Source organism: Puma concolor, chromosome D4 (assembly GCF_028749965.1).
Source record: "Puma concolor isolate L17-30 chromosome D4, mPumCon1.1.hap2, whole genome shotgun sequence".
In the NCBI taxonomy this organism is placed as follows: domain Eukaryota; kingdom Metazoa; phylum Chordata; class Mammalia; order Carnivora; family Felidae; genus Puma; species Puma concolor.
The window spans coordinates 87730459-87750016 of record NC_141679.1 but is presented as its reverse complement, the minus strand read 5'-3'; the positions used below and the strand labels follow the sequence as shown (position 1 = coordinate 87750016).

At 55.8% G+C, this 19558-nt stretch overlaps 1 protein-coding gene, 1 long non-coding RNA gene and 1 other non-coding gene across 4 annotated transcripts in view; 1 reads left to right on the top strand and 2 right to left on the bottom strand.

The window, feature by feature from the left end:
• Positions 1–5352: 5352 nt before the first annotated feature.
• URM1 (ubiquitin related modifier 1) overlaps positions 5353–19558 on the bottom strand; it is a 28412-nt gene continuing 14206 nt past the window's right edge. The window contains exon 4 of one of the 2 annotated variants that reach the window (XM_086684166.1): positions 5353–5490. In XM_086684166.1, coding sequence (XP_086540292.1) covers positions 5391–5490 — 100 coding nt within the window. In that variant the 3' untranslated portion in view covers positions 5353–5390. Of the gene's footprint in view, positions 5491–18451; positions 19516–19558 lie in introns of those variants that run through there. The other variant, XM_025927862.2, reaches the window with a different exon arrangement.
• On the bottom strand, positions 5829–6050 carry LOC112851560 (small nucleolar RNA U3). The gene has a single exon (XR_003222778.2). It is a non-coding gene; the product is annotated as a small nucleolar RNA U3 (small nucleolar RNA).
• Positions 15695–17222, top strand: LOC147575079 (uncharacterized). The gene is made up of 2 exons (XR_015243109.1): positions 15695–16043; positions 16271–17222. It is a non-coding gene; the product is annotated as an uncharacterized LOC147575079 (long non-coding RNA).

The window sequence follows — 19558 nt, the reverse complement described above, 5'->3', positions numbered from 1 at the left end:
CACATTCTGTGTGTGTGTGTGTGTGTGTGTGTGTGTGTGTGTGTGTGTGTGTGTGTTAAACTCGACACTCAGGGGTAGGGCTCAGCCTTACAACCTTGAGATCAAGAGTCACATGTTCTGCCGACTGAGCCAGCCAAGTGCCCCAAGATTCCATTTGCTCAAAACAGAACTCTACCCTTTCCCCCCAACATCTCCCCCTCTGGTGGCCTCCCCAATTTAGAGAATGGTACCTCTGCCACCTGGTCCTTCAAGCTGGAGAGCTGGGTGTCACTGATGCCGCATCCCTCTTTCAACCTACTCCATCACCTCATCCTGGCAAAACCACCTCCTCAATATCCCTGGCACTTGGCCACCTCTTTTCTTCTGCTCTGCCGCTCGACTGGTGTACCAGTACCACTCACCTGGCCCACAGCATCTCCCAGAGACCTGCCCCCCACACTTTCTCCCTAAAAACCATTCTGCCCTCAGCCACTCTTTCTAAATGCCCTGGGTTAACACCCTTCAGGGACTGCGCACTGCCCTCAGTATAGGGCTCAAACCCCTCACAGAGCAGCGAGGCCCTGCGTGGCCTATGTGACACTTCTCTGACTCCTCTGACCTCCCCTCTCCTCTAATCTGCTCAAGCCGATTTGGACTATGTACAGTTTTCCTGAACACTCCATGCTTTAGGACTGTCCCACATCCTTTTGTTTGTTTGTTTTTTTTCCGCCTGAACTTCTATAGGCCCTCCTGTCTCGGCCTTCAACTAACTTCTGGAAAACCTTCCCCATGTCATGTCTGGGGGACTTACCCTGCCATGGCATCCTCTATAATCCCATTCATTCAGCAAGTATTTATGGAGCACATAGTGCATAAGACAATCTCTGCTTCTAGGGTGCTCGCATTCTGGTGAGGGCACAGGCAGGAAACAAACAGATAAACCAATAGTTTCAAAGAATAGTAGTGCTATGAACAAAATAAAACCAGTTCATAAGAACAGAGAGTAGCTGGGGGCGGGGGGCAACATCGAGGTTATTTCAGGGCACAAGGGGAGCCTGCTCAGGGCAGTTCTAGCAGAAGAGTGTTCCACCTGGAGGGGACAGGTTGGGCCAAGATCCTGCGGGGGGAACAAGCAAGGAGGCCAGTGGTTGGAGCCCAGGGAGCAAGGGAGTATGGGAAGAGGTGAGGACCACCCAGGGCCTTAAAGCTGCATCAGGATTTTGGATGTGTTTTAAGTGCAACAGGAGGACACTTGGGAGTGCCTGGGGGGCTCAGTACGTTGAGTATGCAAGTTTGGCTCAGGTCATGATATCACAGTTCCTGAGTTCGAGTCCCGCATCAGGCTCTGTGCTGACCCCTCGGAGCCTGGACCCTGCTTCAGATTCTGTGTCTCCCTCTCTCTCTCTGCCCCTCCTCCACTCACACTCTGTCTCTCTCTTAAAAATAAACACTAAAAATTAAAAAAAAAAAAAAAAGGAAGACATTGGAGAGGGTAAGCAGAGAAGTGATGTGATAATGCCTTAAAAAATTGCTCTGGCTGCCACGCAGAGGGTGGGCCAGGGGGGCAAGGAGGGAAGGAGGAGATCACATTCAGAGAGACAGATGACAGTGGGCAGAGAGCAGACGCACTATGGAGGCAGAGCCCCTGCCTTGTGGGATTCCATGCAGGAGACAGAGTGAGGAATCTGGGTGACTCGGGGCTTGCAGCTGGACTGGCTGGTGGGCTAGTTACTCAACGGGGAAGACCTGAAATGAAGCTGGTGGACTGTGACTCGAGGTCTGTCTGGACCTTCTTTCGAACTGCCTTTTAGACTCCCAGGTGGGAAGATCACGTGCCAGACCCTCCTGGCTGTCAGTTCTGAGGCGGGGACCCGTTCATCTCGTTTACCATTTTATCCCCAGCCCTACAGCAGGGCCAGCCGGACCTAAGGTGGGCTCTCAGTAGAAATATGGTGGGTCACGGACTGAGATGGGCTGATCATGCACCTGTACTTCCACTAATTTTTTTTGCCCCCAGATATAATAACAGGACATACTCTACAGAGGTAATAGCGGGCCAGATCCACAGAAATGCTAAAGCAGTGGTTGTCGGAGCATGGTCCCCAGACCAGCCAGCATCAGCCGCACCTGGACACTGTTACAGATGCAAATTCCTGGCCCCTCCCACACCCACAGAGTCAGAAACTGGGGGAGCGGACGTTAAAGCCACAAGGCTGCCAGGCGGTTTTGATGCGGGCTAAACTTTGAAGCTGCTGTTCTATGGGGCCTATGGCCTCATTCTCGGGGTCATGTAGACTCTATGCCTGGGAAAAAACAAAACAAAACAAAACAAAAGATGGTTTGGGCCCTTCTTGCTGAATAGGTCCAGACCACCCTGGGCCAACATTTAACTGGGCTCTGGGCTACCCGGACCCCACCCGGACTCCCAGAATCCTCACACCCATCCCTCAGCCATTGTGGTTCTGGGCAGAGCCAGGTGGTGGCGCCAGCGCCTTAGGCTTCAGTCTGGCTTTGGGAGCTAGAGACCCCGGAAGAATTGTCCCCCTCCCCTGCGCCTTCTTCCCCGCTGGGAGCCTCTGCTCCAAGGCCTGTCCGCTGGCAAAGGCTTTGCAGGATGGCCTTCATCAGGGAGAGGGGCGCTGAGGCTGGCACACCCAAGGTAGGGGCCGACCCCCTCTTCCTGCAGGTTAGGAAGGCGGGCTAGAGAAGCCCCCTTGGTCAGAAAGAACCTAGGGGTGTCTGGCCTGTGGACTTGGGGGTCAGAAGCCCAGGCAGGTGGCTCTGGTCCAGTGGACTCTGGTTACACCCGTGTTAACCCTCTGCCTACCCTGCCCAACCTCATGTGAGGTCTCAGGTGCTTCTTCCCTGCCAATGGGTGGGGGCAGCCTGGGGGAACCCCAGGGCCCAGACAGAGCCTCAAGGTTGGGGGTCCTCACAGCCTGGCAGCCAAGCAAGCTAGGAACAGGGGCCCATGGCAGGGAGGTTGCTTGGATGGAGCTCTTACCAGCTGCCAGCTTCACGTCTCCTGGGTTGGGGGCTCTCTGGGCCCCTGTCCTGCTTTGTGGCCAAAGGAGCCCAGCATCCTGGCCAGAGGAGGGGTCCATGCCCTGCTTCTGGTCCTGGGTGCAGCTCGGTAGACAGGAGTCCAGGAGACCCGCCTGTGCTCCTTCCTAGCTCAGTTCCGAGCCCGGTTCCAAGAGGACCCAGGGCTGAGTGCAGGCTCGACCCCCATCGGCTCCCCTGCCCCTCATCTTTCCTCTTTGAGGGGAGACTGAGACCCCTTGCCCAGCTGGAGTCACTCTGCCCATTCTGCTTAGACCTAGCATACCTTGGCCTCTGCTCCAAGAATCCGCCCACACCCTCTCATCTCCAGGGGTCCCACCCAACGCCCACACCCACTCCAGAGGACCACCCTCTCCCTCTTGGCCATGCCCTCATCTCCCAGGACCCCAGATGTGGAGCTGTCCTCCTCTGAGGCTCTGCCTCTGTCCTCAGGAAGCTGGGGCTAGGCCAGCTGTTTTCCCCGGGTAGCCAGCTGTTTTGCCCATCAGGAAGCAGCTCTGCGAAAATTGTTGCTGTGGCTGGGGCTGCAGCGTGGCAGCCCCACTGGGCCAGGGCCTGGGAGCTGTTAACTCCTCTGGGCCCAGCCAGCTCCTTCCTACATCCACCACCCCAGCTCCCACCCCGCGGGAGTAGCCTGTTGCAAGACTTCCAGAGACCCCCCCAAGAAGACCAAGCCTTGCTATGCCCACCCCCTCAACAGCTGCTAACCTGACATCCCCTCCTCTCATCGGAGCCTTGTCCTCAGGTGACCCCAGGTGAGAGGAAGTTTCAAAGGGACAAATTTGTTCAGAATAATAACAATAGTAATAAGAATAATAATAGCTATCATTAACTGCTGTGTGCCAGGCATTGTGCTAAGGCATTATTTAGTTTAATTTTCACCACATCCCTGTGACGTCGGGAATGTTTTCATTTTACAGATGAGGAAACTGAGGCAATGGTCAGTGTAAGTTGCTTGCAGGAGCCCAAGCAGAATTGGCGTTTGAAACTGGTCTGCCTGCCGCTATCCGGCCAGTCCTGGCGGTTCTGGAATCGCTGTTGCTGTTGCTATTTAAGTTTCTCCCTGAGCTCCTTGCCTGCCGCACTCCCCCCGACCCCACCAGGAAAGGTATCTGGGTATCGGTAGCACCATCTGTGAAATGGGATCACTGACGGGCGGAGTTACCACCAGCTCCCGGAGCCACGCCAGGCTCTGTACTCAATACCTTCCAAGTATTTATTAGTAGATCATTCCTCTGGGTGGCTGCGGGTCAGCCTGGGCTAGAATCCCGGCTTTGCTGTTCTTGGCATCCTGGCTTTGGGCAAGTGACTTTACATCTCAGTGTCACGGTCCAAAACTGGAAAATGGACGTGAGAACAATATTCTGTGTCTTTGATTTTGTTGTGAAAGGATGGTGATAATGCAGGTGAGGTGGTTAGCCCAGCACCCAACCCATAGAGGGGTGGGAAGTATCACCCCTTACTGTTGTGACTGCTAACCATAATCTGGAAGGATCTGAGTGGCCCACCTAGCACTGTGCACCCCCACACCCAGTATGGAGCTGGCACATAAGGCTCTGGACCCTGGTCTGTGGAACCTCCCTCCATGGGGACAGCAGGCTGCAAGGGAGATACAACTTGCCCAAGATCACAATTACTGGGGTAAAGCTGTGGGGATCCCAAGGCCTCCTGCACTTAACTCCTGCACCCCTGTGGCCTTCCTTCCTGTGGCCCGAACCTGGTCTGGTGGGAGGGGGAGAAGGGACAAGGGAACAGGGACAATCCCAGGGCTGAGACAGCCCAGAAGGTGACTGGGCCATGGCTGGGTGGGATCTCAGGGTCTGGGAACGACCCCTCAGGATGCAGTGACCCGTGCTCTCCCCCTTTGTCCTCTCCCCCCCTGCCCACCATGGGTCAGCTCCCTGGTCCCAGCCTAGACATCTGGAACTGGGGCAGACAAAGGACCGCGAAGAGGGACAATAACCTTCTGTCCATTTTCAGATGCCGGGCCGGGCCTGGCCAGGGCTGGGGGCCGGAGCCCCGGCGAGGCGGTGCCAGGCCCCCCGCGGGCAGCGGACAATGTTGGCAGTGATGGAGAGGAGGCATTTCAAAGCGTTTTGTTCCTGCTGACCCCCTCCCCTCCACATCTCGCCCCAGCTCGGGGTGAGGCCCCAGCCCCACCCCCAGCCACCCAGGCCCCTGCTCCTGGCGGCTTGGGGACCGGCCACATTCTTGACCTCAGGGGAAAAGTTTAGACTCTTGCGCCCTGGGCAACAATAACAGTGTCACAGAACTGATTTAGGGGGAGCACTTACCATCACAAAGCAGCAGACAAAGAGCCAGGGCTGAGAACGCGACGGCTTCTGCGCCTACTCCTCCAAGCACTGCGACTTCTCTCCTGGGCTCTGCCTGGACCAGACTGGGTGCCAGGGTGCTGGACCCAGGGGGCTCCCCGGAGGAGGGCCTGAGCTGGGGAGGGAGCGAAGGACAAGGGATGGGGATTCCACTGTGGATGGGGGGGGGGGGGGCCTGGGAGCTCCTTCCTGCTCTGCCACCAATTTGCCAGGTGACCCTGAGCAAGTCCTTCCCCATTCTGGGCCTCAGTTTCCCCATCTGTAATGAGGAGGCTAAACTATAAGGCCCAAAGCATGAGGCTCTTATCTTACAAACAGACGGATTTCCATGATGATGGTGGTGATAGTGAGAAGTATTCACCACTTTATTCTGGGCATTTCACAGCAGGTGCCAGGCATGGTGATCACTAACCCCTTTCTGGATTTCATTTTTTTTTTTTTTAAATGACAGAGACCACTCAGTGACATCCTCTCTCTCCTGCTCTCCCAAAGGAAGAGAAGGACAATTATCGATGGCAAGTGGCAGGTGCAGAAGCAACACCAAACGCTGGTTTCACATCCAGGAGAAAAGGCTGCCTCCTGCTTCTCTTGTGTTTTCTGGGGTTCCAGAAACTGGAGAAACTGAAACTGTCAATGACAGAGGATAGAAATGACCCCTGGAAACAGTCTTTTCATCACCTTTGATCGCTTAATACTCAGCAACCTCATAAAACAGGTGCATCATTAACTCCTGTTTACAGCTGATAGCTGATGCTCAGAGAGGCTGAGCCACTTGTCCAGGGCCACACAGCTTTGAGTCTGTGGAGCTGAGACACCAGGCAGGACTGGCTCACTTCTGATTACACCGCAGTGGGAAGGAGAGGGACAATGAGGCAGCTGGACCCTGGGGAGTTCTGGGTGGGAGGGCCTCTCCTCCCAGGCCAGAAGGCTATGAATAAATAAATGTCTGATTACCCCCAGGGGGGATTCCACCCTTGGAGCAGGTGCTTTTAAAAACGAGATTGATTCTTCTCTGTGAATAGAGGTTGGCCTGGGCAGACACCCAGATGCAGGGGATTGGACGAAATGACCTCTGGTGGAGACCTCCTAAGAATAAGAAGCAGGATAGAACATTTAAGGGCCCCTGGCTCTGGAGCCAGGTTATGGGTTCCAATCCCCACTCTGATTTTTCCTGGTAGCGTGTCCATGGATGAGTTACTTCAACATTCTGTGCCTCGGTTTTCCAACCTGTGAAAGTGAACTCACCTTGTAGGAGTGTGGTGACCATTTAGTGAGGTACATAGAAGTCCTTAGAACAGTGCCTGACTCAGTGAGGGCTGCCTGTTTCTATTCAGTAAGATCCTTGCAGCCAAGTCCCATAGCCAGGGCACCTCAAGGTGGGCACTGCTAGGACCCTGTGGCAGTCAGTCAGCTGTTGACCTTGCTTTCCAGGAAGTGGTTGGATTTTGATTACAGCATGAGGGACTATGGTTAGACACTGCGAGCAAAGGGGACCTGTTCTCGGGATCTCTAAGGCAAAGACCAACCATGGCATTCCAGGGGCAATCAGAGGAGATTGTGACGGGGTGGCCCAGTCCTGGGCATGGTGCCCGGCTTGGGAGAGGACAGGAAAGGGAAGGAAGCCCTGGGAGGTGCTGTTCAGAGTCTGCTCCTCTCCACCCCTGAAATCCAGAGGGACCAAGCCGTACTCGGAAAGTGAAGGAGAGGTGGCCAAGCGTGGTGCCCAGGGTACCACCAGTACTGCCCTCGGGGTGCTAAGGGAGCCTGGTGGGTTTGAGTCCCAGCTCTGCCAACTTGGCTGTGTCACCCAGGATGAGTTGCTGCCCCTCTCTGAGCTCTTTCCAGAGTCTTTTAGAATCGAAGTAATCAAAGGAGACCATCATAGGAGCCTCTGTGATTCCACAAGTCTAATCGAAAGATTGGCTTGGAGCTCAGGAGTCCTGCTCCCCAGACTCTAGCCCCTCCTGTCTCTCCATCCTCAGACTTCACCTCCAGCCTCTTCAACCATCCTTCCCTTCAGCTCCCCTCACCCAAGTGCCAGAGACGCACGCAGCACAGAGGGTGGTGAGATGCACCACAGAGGGCGAGGAAAATGTCACAGATTCTTGGGGGGTGGGGGATGGTCCTAGCCTCCCCCTCCCTCACTTTCTGGTCATGGGGCCAGAGGAGAACTCACCTGGGCAGAGCATCTTGGGGTCCCCTCGGCCCGGGAGGCAGATGGCACTGCTGGGGCCGTCTCTGGCACAAAGTGACTTCCCACCCAGTTCCTGCTGCTGAGAAGGGCTGGTCAAGCAGGACTTCAGGTGCCAGACTGCCCTTCCCAGGCACAGATTTTCCTGGCATCTGCCGGGCAGTAAGGGCACTGGCTGGGGGTTGGGCAGTGGCGCAGGGAAAGATTCTGATGAAGGTGTCTCTTGGGGGGCTTGTCCACAGACCCTAAACCCACTTCCTTTCTGGATGCTGTGGGCCAGGGGTCCAGGAAGCCATGGGCTCTCAGGAGCAGGAGAGGGCTGATCGGGAGAGGCTGAGATGAACCTGGGCCCCTGCCCCATCCTACCTCACCCCAAAGAGGCCAGCAGGGCCCAGGCTGAGGTGTTTGCTTTTCCTGTCTCTACACTGACTCCATTCAGAGCAGACTTTCTCCACCCCCCGGCCTGCGGCCAGCAAGCCAAGGCACCAGGGAGAGAGATCACCACCCCCACCCTCCTTCCTTTGCACCCCCCAAATGCCATCTTCACTTCAGGGAAACGGCAGCTTCGAGGGCTTCCTAGTTTTTGAAGGAGGGCACTGCAGAAGTAGGGGGGTTGGGGAAGAGGGGGCCCACCCCAAAGGAGAAGAGGAACAGAGTACTCTGGAAGGGACTGGTCGAAGAACAAGAACGGGCTCCTAATGGAGGAGGCCTCAGGCAGAGGTGGGGCGGGAGGGGCACAATATGGGGAGCTACAGGCAGACTGGCCCAGGAGGCAGGAAGCGCCTTTACAGGCTGAGCCAGAGCCTCAGGCCTGGCTCCGTGCCACCAAGGCCTACAAGGCCTGAGGCCGACCCTGAGGCTGGGAGCTCCAGACTCCCACCTGAAACCCCTGGGACAGGGGCCCAGGCCAGGCTGTGACCTGGTCTGGGGCCAGGGGAAGGAGGAGGGTGAAAAGTTTCCCCAAGTCAGAAGGCCACGGGGGAGGCGTCTCAGGGGGTCCTGCTCTTTGCTCTCTCTGACTGTCACGTTGGTACATAAAGAGGGTAGAAAGGTCAGCTGTGGCCTTTCAGGTCTGTGGGAAAAACTCTGCCCACTTCCCTAATGCATATTTATTGGTGTGAGCCGCTGGGGTGGGAGGAAGCCCCCACCCCTGCCCGCCTCCCGGCCAGGCCAGGTTAGCACTAAGAACAGGCTCCATGTCACCGAAATCCTACTCTTTGTCTCCAGATTGGCTCCAGAGTCCTCTCCCTTCCCTCCTCCCCTTGGCTCCCCCCACCCCCCTTTGGGGTTGCCAAGCAACTGTGGAAGGGTAGCTGAGATATTTTCTTTATTACAAGCAAAAGCAAGACAGCATCATGGCCCCAGGAGGGGAGCAGGGTGGGGGCTGGGGAGAGGGCGTCCCGTGCTCCAGGGGGACCTCACTACCTCGGTGCGCTCTGGGCTCGGACAGTGGGGAGACTCAGAGCCCCAGAGAAAGTGGAGGATGGAAGGGGGTGGTGGCAGTGATGGGGATGGGTGGGAGCACAGATCCAGTCTACAGAAATGCTAAAAGAAGCAGTGTCAAGGGGCCCAGGAGAGCCCTCACCTGTCACCCACCAGCTCTACATCCAGGCCAAGTCACTTCCCTTCTCTGGGCCTAAGTTTCCTCCTCGATGAAATGGGGATAATGACACGTATTACTATCTCATTTAATGCTCACATCAACACCAAGAGACATTTATTTTCCCCACTTTTACTGGTTAGGAAACTGCCACTCAGAGACAGGAAGTGACTTGCCAAGCACTTTTAGGTGAATGGCAGGTGAGACCCTTCAGCCCCAACTCTTTTTTAACGAATTTATTATTATTATTTTTTAAAGTACACATTTTTTAAAAGTTTATGTATTTATTTTGAGAGAGGGAGTGCAAGTGGGGGAGGGACAGAGAGAGAGAGAGAGAGAGAGAGAGAGAGAGAGAGAGAATCCCAGGCAAGCTCCACACTGTCAGCCCAGATCCTGACGCGGGCCTCTAACTCATGAACTCGGAGATCATGACCTTAGCTGAAATCAAGAGTCATACGCTTAACCAACTGAGTCACCCAAGAGCCCCTTTATTTTATTTTTTTAAGCCCCAACATGGGGCTTGAACTCATGACCCCAAGACGAAGAGTTGCATGTTCTGCCCACTGAGCCAGCCAGGAGCTCCCTGCAACTCTTTTTGCTCAAAACAAAGATTTTTTTTTTATTCGAGTGTAGTTACACACTGTGACATTAGTTTCAGGTGTACAACATAGTGATTCAATGTCTCTACAGTTACTCTTTGCCCCACAAGTGCAGCTACCATCTGTCACCATACAACAGCACTATCACAGTATCATCAACTATATTCCCTATGTTGTGCCTTTTATTCCCGTGACTTCCTCATTCATAACTGGAAGCCCGTACCTCCCACGTCCCTTCACCCATTTTGCCCTCCCCCCACCCCTCTCTCCTCTGCAGCTTTACTGAGATGTAACTCACACACCATGCAATTGCCCATTTAAAATGTACGCTGTTGGGGCGCCTGGGTGGCTCGGTCAGTTGGGCGTCGGACTTCAGCTCAGCTCATGATCTCATGGTTCGTGGGTTCGGACCCCTAGTTGGGCTCTGTCCTGACAGCTCAGAGCCTGGAGCCTGCTTCAGATTCTGTCTCCCTCTCTCTTTGCCCCTCCCTTGCTCCCTGTTTGTCTCTCTCTCTCTTTCAAAAATAAACGTTAAAATTTTTTTTAATGGAATCAGGCAATAGGTCTCGGTCCAAACTCTTAACTTCCAGTGGCTTCATCCCCACGGCGTACTGGGGTAACAGAGTATCAGGTATCACAGTGGCATGGTTAACAACGTGGGCTTTGCAGTTAGACAGACTTGGGTCGAAGACCTGGTTCTGTCACTCAGTAACTCTGTACCTGGGGGGAGTAGCTTCCTGTCTCTGGGCCTCAGTTTCCTGGTTTGTAAAATGGGGCCAAGTGATGGCAGTTTTCACAAAGCTGTAGCGATCATGAAAAGTGCTTAGCCCAGCACCAGTGCTTAATATATGGTGGCTGTTGGGGCACCTGGGTGGCTCAGTCATTTTGGTTAAGCATCCGACTCTAGATTTCGGTGCAGGTCATGATCTCACCATTCAAGGCCCAGGTCGGGCTCCACACTGACAGCGCTGAGCCTGCTTGGGATTCTCTCTCTCTCTCTCTCTCTCTCTCTCAAGATAAATAAACTTTAAAAAAATACATATCTATCTATATGTATGTATACATATATATCCCTGCCTGGATAGGGCTCACATTTTAGTGGACAAATAAGACAACAGGTGAAGGAAGAGGATATGTGTGATGGAGACAAGAGCACAGCGTGATGGGATAAAGCACCCCAGGTGGGTGGAGGTGGCTTTCATTTGGAAAGCTTCCCTGCCCTGTCATCTCCTGGAGAGGAAGTCTTTTTTTTTTTTTTTAATTTTTAAAAAAAATTTATTCATTTTTGAAAGTGATAGAGCACAAACAGGGGTGGGGCAGAGAGAGAGGGGGACACAGAATCTGAAGCAGGCTCCAGGCTCAGAGCTGTCCGCACAGAGCCCGATGGGGGGCTCGAACTCACAAACCGCGAGATCATGACCTGAGCCGAAGTCGGACGCTCAACCGACCGAGCCACACAGGTGCCCCCCCCCGCCCTTTTTTAAAAGTAAGCTCCACGCCCAACGTGGGACTTGAACTCACGACCCTGAGATCAAGAGTCGCGTGGTCTACCGACTGCGCCAGCCAGGAACATCATCTTTTATAAACTGAAACATGCTATGCAAGGCGTGGGGGTTCTTAGGATCCCCTCTGGGTGGGGACGGTGGCCTGGCTTTGTTATTTTCTGAGAATGGGTAAATGTCAGGTTGTCAGCTCATTTATGCAGTCAGGCCACTTGGCCAGCACCATGCCGGAACACTGGCTGCTCTTCCAGAACTCTCTGTATAGGCAGGGCCTGGCCTGGGGAGGCACGCTGAGCAGTGGCAGGGCTCCTTCCTCCATCCTGGGGCCACCCGGAAACCAGGGTGGATCGCAGTATTTGGGGACAGGACTCCAAGGTTGGAAACATCGTGCACAGAGGTGCGGCCCGACTGCCCCGTCGCCAGAGCTGCTCCCTTAGGCACGTGTCTGCCACGCTCCGTGTCCTGGGCCTGCTTCTGAAGCGTGGAGCCCAGGCTGCAGCATGAATCCTTTTCTAGCCCTACTTCAGCGAGCCCACCCACAGCAACGTCTCCTGCTCTGCATCTAGAACCTCAGCTGGTTGGCTACATTCATACTCTCAGGCAATCTACTCATTTCATCTCTCAGCCAAGTGTCCCAACAGCTGTTTTCTTATCCATCTGTCTGTCTATCCGCCTATTCATTTAATGATTACTCCAATAACGCATTCATTCCGTCATTCATTCAACAGACATTTACTGAGCATGTCCTTTGTGCTGGGCACAGTGTTTGGTAAAATGATAGTCCTGGGGGATAGGGCATGCCTAATTGGCAGTGTGGACAACTCTGTCACCTCTTTCCTGAGTGCTCATCTTAATAAGGGAGAAGGCAGAGCAGAGGTTAGGAACAGTTGAATGCATGCATAAGCCCAAACATGTATCTGTGTGTGTGTGTGTGTGTGTGTGTGTGTGTGTGTGTGTGTGTGTGTTAGAAGGGAATGATAAATTTTTTTTTTTTTGAAGTTTATTTATATTGAGAGAGAGAATATGTGTACACACGTGAGCCAGGGAGGGGCAGGAAGAGAGAGAGAGAGAGAGAGAGAGAGAGAATCCCAAGCAGACACGGGGCTCGATCTCACAAACCGTGAGCTCGTGATCTGAGTCGAAATCAAGGGTCAGATGCTCAACTCACTGAGCCACCCAGGTGCCCTGGCAATGGTAAAATCTTACTGCAAGAAAATACAAGGAGTGTTTGAGTCCTCCCAACACCAGAGCCATCTCTAGGGAGGCTGGACAGGCACAACGGCCCCATCTCACAGAGGCAGTAACTAGAGTTCAGTCTATTGAACTCTACTTGCCCAAGACAATGCTGCCTCTTGCAGAAGACTCCTCACATCCTCCCTGTTGGAATGCATCCCTTGGTCTTCTATAATCCCCAAGAGCTTTGCTAATACTTCCGTGAAGGAGTTTTCCTTTGGCTCTGCTCCTTTCGTGGGGACTGGCTGGCTACTTGTGTGTCTGTCCACTTGTCTACCGGTCGGATACTTTTTTTTTTTCCTTTTTTAAAGAGAGAGAGAGAGAGCAAGTGCAAGCAGGGGAGGGGCGGAGAGAGGAGAGAGAGAATCCCAAGCATGCTCTGTGCTGACAGCACGGAGCCCCACGTGGGGCTCAATCTCAAGAACCATAAAATAATGACTGACGTGAGCCGAGATCAAGTGTCCTGATGCCCCTCGATGGATACTTCTGGAGAGGCAAGAGCAGATGGCCTCAGGCACCGAGTACACCTCAGATACTCACTAAAAGTTATTCATTGCCAGGTGACCTGCCTGAGGTCGCCTGCCTGTCAAGAACACGGTTTGGGACCCTGCTCTGCCATCCCCTAATCTCAGGCCACCACCAGCTGTCACCTGCAAATCAGCAGTAGTAGCTCAATGGGTCTCAGTCATCCAGCTTGCCCCATCGCCCGCCCCACCCCCATTGTCTACACAACAGCCCCAGCAAACCTTTAAAAATGTAAATCTGAACTTGTCAGACCTTCCAGGATCCCCGCTGTGTTTAGGATAAAATCACAAATCCTCCCAATGTCCTACAGGGCCCGCAGGGTCAACCCAGCTTTATCGGGCACTTCCTCTTTCTCTCCGAGCTCCAGCCACGCCGAATTTCTCTCCTTCCCACTCTCCTGGTTCTTTCTTGCTTGTTAGCCTTGGCCGTGCCGTTTCCTCTGCCTGGAACAGTGCTCGCCTCAGCGGCCTGTCGCCTTCACCTAACTCCCCACTCCCCGGGGACTAGGGTCTCCTCCCCTGCTGGTCTGCCTTTGGGGACACTGCCCGTTGCTGAAGCCCTGATCAGCACACAGTAGGCATTCCAGAAATATCTTTTCAATGACTAGCGATAAGACCCTTCTTGGCTCCTCAGTTTCCCTGAGGATGAAGCCAACTGTCCCTTCTCTGCCCAGGACGGATGGCTTTAAATAGCTCTGACATACTCCGGAGGTGGAAAATGCTGATTAGATTGTAGAATGTGGTTTTCCGAAGAGGCCTGGGAGTTCTCCGCTCGAGCAGAGACCTCTCTGGCCAGCTCCGTCAAGGTTGTGTTCCTACCAGGCTGGGCTGGGGCTGGGGCTGGATTTTTAAGAAGACTCGGGTGTCTCCTGGGTCTCAGCACTTTGTGTGTGCATGTCCATCAGTCCCCTCGGTATCTCTGCTGAGTCGAGGCTGGAAGTGGCTGGGCACTGAGCTCCACAGCCCTGGGTTCCCGCTCTGGCTCCATCACCTGCCAGCTAGGTGCTACGGACTTCACTGCCACCAGTCTCAGTTTCTTCATCTGTAAAGTGGGGCTGCTAACTACTTTCTAGGTTGTTGTGAGAAGTCCTTAAAAGTGTTTAGTGCTTGGGGCGCCTGGGTGGCTCAGTCGCTTGGGCGTGCGACTTTGGCTCGGGTCAAGATCTCACAGCTTGTGAGTTCGAGCCCTGCCCTGCGTCAGGCTCTATGCTGACAGCCCAGAGCCTGGAGCCTGCTTCGGATTGTGTCTCCCTCTCTCTCTACCCCTCCCCCGCTCACGTTCTGTCTCCCTCCTTCAAAAATAAATAAACATTAAAAAAAAAAAAAAAGGTGTTTAGTGCTTGGCACGGAAAACATTTGTTGTGGCTATTATTATTAGCAGACGGCTCATTCCCAGGAGCTGGGACCTGGTTAGCAGTGCTCCCTCCCTATGAAACCCTGACTTCAAGTGCTACTCCCCAGAAGCCTTATTTTTTCAACTTTTTGTAAGAAACTCCAAGAAGTTTATGCGATTCGTGTTTAAGCCACTGATGGCTTAATGGACATCCAATGATGGGTGGTGGTGGGGGGGCACTGTACGAGGCTCCAGAGGCATGAAGATTATTAGTAGGACCCACTTCTTGTCCCAATGAGAACAGACAAACCGATAATCCCAATCCAGTGGGGGGATGTGGTGAGGTGGTCCACAGTCCGTGAGGAAAGGAGAGGATTTCAGGGCAGAGGCAGGGATCCTCTGGGTGTCCGGGGGATGCCGGGGTGGATGGAGGAGGGCAGGATGTACGGGTGGAATGGTCACACACTCCCCACCAGGATGTGAGATTCATTGGGAAAGACAGGCTGAGCTCTGTGGGTGAGAAATTGGTATGTATTCCCCTAGCAGACTGAGAACCTTCTCTGTGCCAGACCTGGCTGGGCCGGGGGTGGGGGGCACATCACACCTAGACAGAGCCCCAGCCCTCCTGAACGGGTGGTGAGCTGTCCAGTGGAAGAGACATGACAAGACAAGCATTAATAGCATCCACACCCCTCTCGCCCTCCCCCTGCTCCCCCCTACCCCCCCCTGCCAGAGCTGAGGTATCCAGGAGCCTGCAGGAGGTATCCTGGGAATCAAGTCCTTGTCCTTGGTCTGGGGAGAGGGCAGTCTCCAGATCCCTGGTGGGGGTGTGGTCTCTGGAGGTGGCATCTTCAGCCTGGGGGCTGGGACTGCCTGCCCTCCTCCCTTATCCTTCAGCAGAGCCTTTTAAGGGGGTGACCCTCTGACCTCCAGACTGTTCCCCCTCACCCTCCAGCTAGAAGTCCCTGGGGCAGCAGCTTAAAGAAGGAGGGCTCCAGAGGCCTCAGGTTTAGATGCAGATGGGAGGCCAGGGTTGGGCCTGAAAAGACTCTGGGGTCCCCTAGGCACTCCTGGGGAGCTCAGCCAAGGCCAGGGGCTCTGAGTCAGGTCCATGGGAGTGCAGCCCCGAGATGCGGGTGCCTGGCCCAGGACGAGGGAGGGGGCGGTGGGCGAAAGGTTCAGCCGAGGGAGCAGGCGGGGCATTGGGAGTCTAGGACACAGAGTGGGGGTGGGCGGGCGAGGGGTCCGGCCGGTGCAGGGGAGGGGGGCGCCCCCGGGGAGGGGCACGCTATGTCTTTAAGAGCTGCCTGAGCGCAGGTTGCAGCTGCCTGGCCAGCCCGAGAGACAGCGGAGATTCATTACCCGCCGACACAATGACCATTGATGGCCCCGTGGCGTTATTCAAATCCAGTACCAATTGCAGCCGAGCCCCTTTCTCCGCGCCAGGCCCGTATTGTTGGAGCGGCCCACTAAAAGCCCGCCCCGGCCCCGAGCCGCCAGAGGCGCCCGCTCGGGTTCAGCCCTGCGCCTCGCCAGCCCGCCGGCTCCCAGCCCGGCTCCCCGGGCGCTGCAGGTGACCCGGCGGCGCATTCCAGCGCTCCCCGCCGCCCGGGCCACCGCCGCCACCGCTACCGCCGGCGCCCCGGCCGCGACTCAGCCACAGGGAAGCGGAGAGCGCCCGAGCCGGTGCGTGCGCGGGGCTGGGCGGGGGCGGGGACCCCACGAGTCCAGCAGCCCGCACCCCCGGGCTTGGAATCGCGACCCGGCCTCGGGGGCCCCTGCTTTCCGGATTCCCGGCGAGCCTGGGGAGCCCAGGCTGGGGGCGGGGAGAGGAGAGTTGGGGTTCCCCGGGCCTGACAGAGGAGATTCCCCCGACTCAGGGCGGCGCAGAGACCCAACGCGGGCTATTCTAGGGACCCCGGGCCAAGATCGAAGGAGACACACGCCAGGGGCGATGGGGATCCCCACGCAGGGTCGGGATCCGCGTGCTTGCTCGGCCACCTTACCGCGGGATGGGCCGCTGCCGCTGAGCGTCTGCGAGGTAGTGGGAGGCGCAGCTCCGGAGATCTCCTGGTCCGGCGCTTTTAAGAAGCCAAGCGGAACCCCGCACGCAGGAGACTGGGGCCCCGAACTCGGGGGCTTCGCCACTGATTGTCCAAACGCAATTCTTGTACGAGTCTGCGGCCAACCGAGAATTGTGGCTGGACATCTGTGGCTGAGCTCCGGGCGCAACAGGGGCGGGAGCCGCAGGGACAGAGCTCGGCGCGGGCGAGACCCCTCGGGGAGGCGGCTGGCTGGCCCCAGCGCGAGGATCGCGGCCCCGGCCGGGCGCGCAAAGGAGGGACGCCGGTCCCTGCCACCAGCGCCGCCATCCTCATCCTCGTCGTCGTCGTCGTCGTCCTTCTCCTCCTCCTCTGCGGGTGACCAGTCGTGGATGGCGGGGGCCTCCAGTCGATCGCGTCGTTTTCCCCTTTTTCAAATTTCGGCCGGGAACGAAGCTGGCACGCCGCGGCGGAGCACGAATGTGGTCCGGGTAGCCCGCCCTCGGCCCGAGCCGCAGCAAGTCGGGGGCGAAAGAAGATGCCGGCGGAACGCGCTCGCTAATTCGTTTTGAATTGGTTTTAACCTAGCCCCCACCAATACACCCCAGACAAAAAAGCCTAAACCGACCCCTAAATCCCAAATAAACCGACCCCTCCCGCCAGCCCCTCCAGACGGACCGATGGGCTGAGCCTCCTTTAGCCGCTGCAGGAGTCAGGAGTCGGAGAAGCGTCGGGAATGATGCGCTCCAGCCGGGCAATCGCCTCGGCTTTGGAAACAGAACTTGGACAAACGAATCCTTTTCATTAAAGACAAATCTTCGGAGATAGTGGGGTTTACTTATTTATTTCCTCACAAGTGGGGGTCAGGAGTTGCGGGGGGGGGCGGCGGGGAGCAGTTGAGCGTTGCTGGGGCTGAGCCCAGGTCACCTGTTCCTGACCCGATGGGGGCTGAAAAAGACCCGAAATGCTGGAGAGCGCTTGGGCCAGTTTCGGCGGTGCTGCTGGCATTCCTCCCCGCAGGGAACCTGGTTTTTCTCAGTGCATCCTCCTGCCCTACTCCTCAGCATTAAATGGGGGTGCCCTGGCAGAAGGGATATCCTGCATCTACTCTCCCTCTTCCCGGTGCAGGCAGGAAAGGAACACTACCGTCCAGTTTCCAGGACTTGGAATCCCAGGTGGGACAATGGGCCATTCCAGTGGGGCTGGAGGCAGGGAGGGACCTCCAGGTTACAGGAATCAGTGAGAGTGTAGGGGGCCATTTCAAATCCCTTGCTCTGTTCCCTAACATGGAGATCCTGACCTCAGCACCTTGGGTGGGTTGGTCATACAGCCTTTCCAGACAGCACTTGGACCCCAACACTGGCCTTAACTCACACTCAGACCAGCTCCTACCCATAACCCCAACATGGCTGGTCCCCACCTATGCAACCCAGGAGGTCTCTACCTCCAGAGCACTGGAAAGAAGCCCAGAAGCCAGAGGTCGTGTGTCCCCCTAGGCCTTGAGAATGATGTGCACACACATCACCCCCATCCCCAACGCTGCTGAGACAACCACTTGGCACTTTCATCTCCGAAGAATGAGAGAAATTCCACCTTAAACCGTTGACATTTAATAGAAAGCAATATTTTGGGTGGGATGATGTTAATGCCCTAATTTTTTTTTTTTTTTTTTTTTTTTTTTTTGAGGTTTCCCTCCAGCAAGGCTTTTCCTCCAGGTCATGGGAAGGGAGGTTCAGCAGTCTTATATGCCACCCCCATTCTGCGTTCTGGGGCTGCAGCTGGTGGGACAAAGCCTAGCCTCAGACAAAGTAGAGAAGTGTCCTGGGACCCAGACAGGTCAGCACAGACTGGCTTTGCCATCCCTGTCTCCAGACGGCCATGTCGGATCACCCCCTCCTAGACAGCCTGTGTAGTCTGGGTTTCAACCCTTGCCCTCTGTTGGGTGAAGGGCAGCTCTGAAAGCCCTTGGCTGGGGCAGAGACTGGACCGGGGACCATGGCTGGGGGGATGTGGGGTGCCATTGGTTTCTAAGGATGAAGCTCCAGGCAAAGCTAGTAAACAACCTAGTCTTTTATTTGCCCAAGGCCAGCTGTTGCAGACACTGAGGCCCCAAGACTTCCAGAAGGGATGGAGGGAGGAGGGGCAAACCATCCTGCCTACCAGGTGCTGCCTGCCCCCATCCTGCTTCCTGCAGGAGGTGGGAAAGGAGATGAAGTCTGCATTTGTGCCATCAAGTATCAAGCCTGCTTTCAGATACTATAAATACTCAATTGCCACTGAAGAGGAAACTGAGGCACTCTGACTCCCCAGGCCGCTATCTGCCAGTTCAAGCTTTTGCCTGCTCTCTCTCTCCAGAATGGGCTGCAGGCAGCCTTTTGCTGGGGGAGGGTCTCAGGAGCCCATCTGGTGGCCTGTGTGTGTGGGGGAAGGCCAGCCAGGGTCAAGGGCTGGGGCTGGGGGAGCAGGAGGAGGGGTGTGGTTGGAAGAGCAGCTGCTGGGAGGGGGGAGTCAGCACTGAATAGGGGACCCCAGCTGGGGTTCCATAATGATATCAGTGGGGGACAGCCAGAGCCCTCTGCTGTCTGGATGGGGAAACTGAGGCAGAGACTCCTCCCATCTTTGAGAAGGGAGGGGCCTCCTATAAGCTATTCGGGTCCATTCCTCTTCTCCTCGAAGACGCTACAGCCCAGGAGTTGGAGCGTGTCAGTGGTCACTCAGTGTTCAGATTGAGATACAAGGAGTGGGAGGTGGCTGGGTCACCTGGCCACGGAGCCCCCTTCATGTTGTGACCAACCAGAGGGGCACCCTCCCCCACCTCAGCTGCTGGGAAGGTTGGCAGGGCTGAGCCTGCCCACCCCCACTCACGTGCCTGAGAAAGGCTCATTTTTAGCACCTGGCCTCTTTTCCCTGCCTGGAGGGAGCTCGGGGGACAGAGCAGGGAAGAAAGCGGCCAAGGGGGACAGGGAGACCTGGAAGCAGGGCCCCAGGAGATGTCTGATTGTTCTCTTCTCCCCACCCCAAGGGAGCCTGGGCACAGTGCGGGGCCCTCAGCCGCCGTGCAGCGTGGATATGAAGAGGATGTTGTCCTGGTCCTGCAGCTGGTAGTCCAGCTCACCCTGGTCCAGGAGAGAGAGGAGACTGTCAGGGCCCTTCTTCCAG